Source organism: Molossus molossus, unplaced genomic scaffold, assembly GCF_014108415.1.
Source record: "Molossus molossus isolate mMolMol1 unplaced genomic scaffold, mMolMol1.p scaffold_m16_p_15, whole genome shotgun sequence".
Lineage (NCBI taxonomy): Eukaryota > Metazoa > Chordata > Mammalia > Chiroptera > Molossidae > Molossus > Molossus molossus.
The window spans coordinates 49,894,797-49,900,796 of NW_023425350.1; the positions used below are offsets into that span (position 1 = coordinate 49,894,797).

At 48.0% G+C, this 6,000-nt stretch overlaps 1 protein-coding gene across 2 annotated transcripts in view; it reads right to left on the minus strand.

Moving 5' to 3' along the window:
• PPP3R1 (protein phosphatase 3 regulatory subunit B, alpha) overlaps window positions 1–5,788 on the minus strand; it is a 66,756-nt gene extending 60,968 nt beyond the window's left edge. The window contains exon 1 of one of the 2 annotated variants that reach the window (XM_036262816.1): window positions 5,771–5,788. In XM_036262816.1, coding sequence (XP_036118709.1) covers window positions 5,771–5,773 — 3 coding nt within the window. In that variant the 5' untranslated portion in view covers window positions 5,774–5,788. Of the gene's footprint in view, window positions 1–2,892; window positions 3,295–5,770 lie in introns of those variants that run through there. The other variant, XM_036262815.1, reaches the window with a different exon arrangement.
• Between the last annotated feature and the right edge of the window lie 212 nt (window positions 5,789–6,000).

The window sequence follows — 6,000 nt, forward strand, 5'->3', positions numbered from 1 at the left end:
ACATGCCCTTAGTGGGAACTGAACCCAGGTCTCTCTGGACCGCAGGTGGATGCTCTAACTGCTGAGCCAAACTGGCCAGGGCAAAAAAACTATTTCTGATATGTGAAAAGGTTTCTAGGTTTCTAAAAGTGCCTCTACAGAATTACTCATTCAAAAATCACTCAGAGACTGTTTCCAATCACAACGACCTAAACATTCTTTTGATTTTATTCCTTTTCCATTTATTTACATGTATTTCCAGGTACATGCCTACCTAGAAAAGTAACTGTGAAGATACCTGTTTATTGCAATAATATCTATTTATTTACTTTATCAAAGGCAACTGACCACTAGAGATGTGGAAAAATTTCTAGGAGCTTAGTACTCAGTGTTTTGTATTCATATACATAAACACCATACCACCTGGGCGCTTGATAGTTTAAAACTCAAACAGAGCCCTGGCAGGGTCTGGTGGTTGGAGCATTGTCCCATACACCAAAGGAAAAAGGGTTACGAGTTTGATTCCCAGTCATCCAACAGGAGGCAACTAATGAAGGTTTCTCTCTCATATCGATGTTTCCCTCTCTCCTTCTCTCTCTCTCTCTCAATTCTCAGAGGAAAAAAGTATACTACTTTTAAGGTAGCAACTAAAATTAATACCTGTCAGAAAAGATTCTTGACAGTTTCAATCCAATCTAATAAGCTGTTACCTTCCCCTTATTTGAACTAATCAGTAATGGTCATACATTAATTCATAAATTAAAATTTGGTGACGTAAATATAAATATGTTCATGATATCCTATAAGAATTATATTATTTTCCAAAGGGAGTTAAAATTTTCAGAACTGTATGCTCAATTTACTAGAAAAATGAATCAGATCACTCCAAAGCCCAATTCATTTGAGTTGATCAATATCCCATTTGGCAGAATTGAGCTATAGATACTTGGCCTTGATACTTTGAAACCAGTGCTGTGCTCAGCAGACCAAAATAATCTTAAAGTTGGGAAACCCCTTCACAACAAATAATGTAGGTCCTGAGACATTATTGAGAAGATGGTAGAAAAAGGAGCCAAGTAAACAGAAAATACTGAAAAGAAAACCTGAAAGGGGGGAAATAATGACCTGGAAGAAAACAATATTGTATGGTAAATCTTAAAATATTTTTTTAAATGTAAGGAAACACTGAGTTCCAGGAAGATAAATTTAAGAGCTGAAAGACGATTTCCCAAATTCAGTCTGTTGTTCAAAAAAGGGGGTGGGGAAATGCACTACAAGAAAGAAATCTATTTGCAACTAGATCATTCTGCTATATAATATACAAACAACAAAAGGTTAGATCACTGTTCGTCAAAATGAACTATTGATAAATACAGGCAAAAAGACATTCACTGCAATGCATAAAGATCTTCAAGATCCTGACCTTCGAGTGCAATACATGTATAAGGAAGTTGTATATGAATGACTCTGAACTAAGTTGTTTTCTGTAACAGTCTGGAAAAGCCTAAGTTTTCTGTGACTGAGTCAAAGCTGTCTCTGCGATGCCTCCCAAGTTGGCGGGGAAAAACATACATAACAAAATCACTAATCATTTATTAAGTCTGCTTCTAATATGGATTTTAAGTACAACAGTAAGTGAACTTAATCACTTGACCTGTATTTTAAATAAAAGCTGACGGACTTGAATATTCTTATGTCACTTTCTTCCTGAGCAAGCACACCAGTGTGTTTAAGTTGCAATCAACAGAACTTGTTCACTAATTCATCCCTCTAAATATCTAAATTCTACACACAGGGCGAAATACAATGGAACGGTGCAAGAAATTACCCAACGTTATTCTAAAAATCCTCTGCAAACAGTTTAAACTCTTTTAGATAAAGCATTGACCACCAAAACACATGATCGCCTCTCTGATACACCTGGAAGAGCACCGCGAACCTTTGCTACCCGTACACAATTCTTGATTACAAAAGGAAACTACACCGGCCACCCCGGAGGGAGAGAACCGGTAACCGGCTAAAAGGGCGTCGTTGATTTCTTGGCCACGGTGACAGAGGCGGGAGACACACCCCTAGCGTCGGTTTGAAACACTACAGCAGCGAATTCTACCTAGGGATTACTGAGGGTAAGGAAAGACAAATTTAAATCGCCATGATTCAAAAACAGCCACCACGAGAGAGAGAGAGACTTACGAAGGTAACAAAGAAAACGAAAAAGCCCTGGTGGTAAGAAAGCATGAGAAACCAGGCATCCCCGCTGGCGCCGGCCGGATTACGGGGTGTTTTCCTGAACATACACCTTGGCCCTTTCCGGTCCGCCGTGCAGAGCCGCGGCGAGAAAGCCCGTAGGCGCACCCAGCAGCGGCACAAACAGCGACAGGAGAGGGGAAGTCAGAGGCAGGATTCCTGCCAAGGCTCACTGCTTGAAAATGGAGTGTGAGTGGGAGAACGCGCAGCCCGGACAGAAAGTGGGTCTTATATAAAGAGCCATTTGTCACTTCTTCTGTCCATTGCATTTCGGAATATCCCCGAACTTCAGAGAGTGGGGGGGGTCTCTACATGGGGGGGGCGGAAAAGTGATGCGGGGCGGCGAGGGGACAGCACCAGGCCGACGGCCCGGAGGGGTGGGGGTCGTGGCAGCGGCGGAGTCCCGGGGCCGCCAGGGAGGGGGCGCCGCAGAGGCCCGGAGGCGGGCGCGGGGGCCCCGCCGTCCTGTCAGGCAACCGCCCGACGCCCCCGCGGCCGCCGCGGCACCGGGTCGCTGGGGGCTCTCGGACCCGCCGCGCCACCAGCCCCGGCCGGGTCTCTCGAATTTTCCACCGGGGAAAGCCGACCGGGGGCGTCGGGGCTCGCCTCCGCCCCCGGAACGGCGGCCGAGGGAGGGCTGGTGCATTGGGGAAGCAAAGGTCTCACCATTTTGCTCGGCGGTCGGCGGCTCGCTCGGACGGAGGAGTGTCGGCGCCCAGACGGGTTCCTGCAGGAAGCGGTGGCGGCCCAGCTGCGCTCGGCTGGGGCGGCTGCGGCCCTCGGGACGCCCGCGGGGGAGGGGGTGCGGGCTGGGGGATGGGAGGCGGCGCCGCGGGCCCCGCGCTGGCTGGGTGACTGGACACGCGGGAGCTGGCGGGGTTGAAGAAAAATTAAGGTCGAGATTCAGAGACCGAGAGAGCGGGAGGAGAGACGGCGAGAAGGGGGAGAGGCGAAGAGGGGGAGGGAGGAGAGGGGCCAGGCGGCTCACGGGCTGCAGCTTCGCGCTCGCGCTCACGCCGGAGCCGTGACGGACTCACTGCAGTGGCTCGCGCTGACCCGCAACCTCAAGGCACGAAAAAGGGGGAGGGCGCAGAGGGAGGGGAAAGCAGAGCGCAGCGGGGCGGAGGGCGGGGGCGCGCGGAGCCGGCGGCGGGGGTGGGGCTTCCGCGAGCGCCGCACATCCGGGAACCCGCGCGCGGCTCGGCGGCGGCGGCTGCGGCGCTCTGGCGAGCTCTGGTTGGGGAGCGCGGAGAGCGCGGACACGTTCGCCCCTCCGCCGGCCGCCCCCTGCGTGCGGTGCGGGGGGAGGACAGGGGCGGGGTCGCGGACGTCGGTGACGTTGCGTGGCGAAGCCCTTCCTGTCATGTGGCTGAGGCGGGCGGGAGGGGAAGGCAGGGCCTGGCAGGGCCCAGCAGGGAAGGAGGAAATGCGAGGGTTCCCTGGGAGGGAGGAAATGCGAGGGGTGCGCGAACCCCGGACCGTGGAGGACTTGGGCTCGGGAGTGGGAATCTTAGGGGGCAGGAGGAGCAGATGGGTGGCCTTAAAGTGTCTGAACCGCCTAGACAGCGCACCAGAGAGAGAGAAATCCACGCCGTTGGCTGGAGGGTTTGCCCTGGAAGACGGTATCTTTCCATCGGTGTACCGACTTGGACCCACTACTTGGCGCATCCGCACTGTTGTCACCCCGCTGCGGCGCTCGCGGGCCTCCGCTGCAGTGCGCGTTGGCTGGCAGTCAGGAGCTGGGCTGGGAAGGCCGGGAGGAGAGCCAGAGCTGGCCGCAGCCTGAGGCGTGGGAGCCGCAGGACAGCGGCGGAGAGGGCTGCTCCCGCCCGCGCGCAGCCCTCCTCACCCAGCTCAGCCTTTTCCTTCAGCCTTGCAGGCCGCCTCTTGACGGGTGCAGCAGTGTTTGTTTTTTAAAAACGCCCACTTGTTCCTTTAGTAAGGCTGTATCCACTTGGGTGGCAATTATCATTCCCAGAAAATGCAGACTATAATAGGAAATGGAGTCCAGAAAAGCAAAAGGGGGAAAGTTATGTTCAGGAAAAATTTGAGAGAGCTGACAGGAGGGGTGTGATAAGGACAGTGAAGAAAACATTTCGCAACCATTTAAAGCAGTTACTCCTTTTCAAATCTTGATCATCTACGGTGTGTATAAATGTGGAAGAGAGGGAAAGAATGTTTTCTGAGTGGTCAGAAACTCCTTATCGACAAATCCTTTGCATAGTTCTATTAAAAGCCATAGTGTTTTTAAGGCAGTCTGGAAAAGCTCCTTACATAAGAGTTTTATTCTTTTTCTGTGCTAATTATTTTTCCTCATGGTAAGCATTCGTTTCTAATAGAGGCTCAGTGATGTGCCCTCGTCTATCCCCTCCCCTGTTCCCCATCCCTTTTTTAGAACTATTTTGTTTTTGTGTCAGGGTGAATAGAAAAAGTAACTCAGACTGACAACATTCACAATGTGAATGTATCCAGGAAAGGCCAAGAAATGACACTGCTTCTTCCGCCATCTAAGTTGCTTGACCTAGATGTGTTACTGTTTAGATACTGATGTGTTCCAAAACAGGGAAAAGTCCCTAGGCTAAACTAAATGTGTGTCATTTCTAGGCATATTATTTTTAATTAATTTTCATTGTAAAGTTAAAAGATGCTCGTTTTTATAAAAGTACTGAAAAAAAAAAAATTCCTCTCCCTCAACTCCAATTCTCAGAGATGATCGCTGTAACTGAGTTTGTGTGTGTGTGTGTGTGTGTGTGTCCAATGTGTTCAGTGAAAATCAAATCATTTTGACTCAGGATTAATTACTAAAAAGGAATTTGAGATGTATGCAGTAGATTTAGAGTAACTCATAATTTTGTCATAATTTGAGCCAATATAGACTATAGTCATTCAACAAATGTCTGCTGTGACAGTCAGAAATTCAAGATGTAGGTATTGTGAAAGATGGGTTAGTTAGCCTCTGTTACTGACCAAAGCAAGAGACAGAAGACCAGTCCACTTACTCCTTCTCATCCTATAACTCTCCCAGAGTTTGCCACTTACATTCTTTCAGCTTTGTGTTATTCTTTGTAAAATACAGGTATGTAGCAGTTTGCATCTCTGACACTGAACCTAATTGTTCTATTCTGAGAGAGGTCAATCTAAAATGCACCTTTAATACCCAAGTTTTTCCCCTAAAGCAAAAATAAATAAATAAACAGTTGTTCTCCTTTTTTGTCTTTTTCCATTAAGTTTTGGTATAAAACTTGTTATTGAGAGTGAACAGGTACCAAAAATGTCCAGCCAAAAAGCACACGTTTTTAAATAAGTAGGTAAGTGAAAAAGAGAAAAGACCTAATAAATGGATTACTTTTCCCAGAAAACTTAGCAAACAAAAGATGATTGCTGGGAAGTATTATGTTAGATAAGTTGGAGGGAAAGACACTGAAGACAGATACCAGTTTCAAGAACAGTGACACAGCCTGACCGGTGTGGCTCAGTGGTTGAGTGTCGAACCATGCACCAAGAGGTATAATAATATTTAAGGATGGCAGAAGAAACAAATTACCATTCCTGTAGTTGTTTAAGGTATTCCAGGTTCAATTCCCAGTTGGCACATGCCCAGGTCGTAGGTCTGATCCCCAATGGGGAGCACCAGTTGATATTCTTTCTCATCAATGTTTCTATCTCTTCCTCTCCCTTCCAGTCTCTCTAAAATCAATAAAGGGGGGGAAAAAAAGAACATTAACAGCTATGCTTGAAGTCATAAACACCAAGGACAAAGAAAAGAAAGGGGTA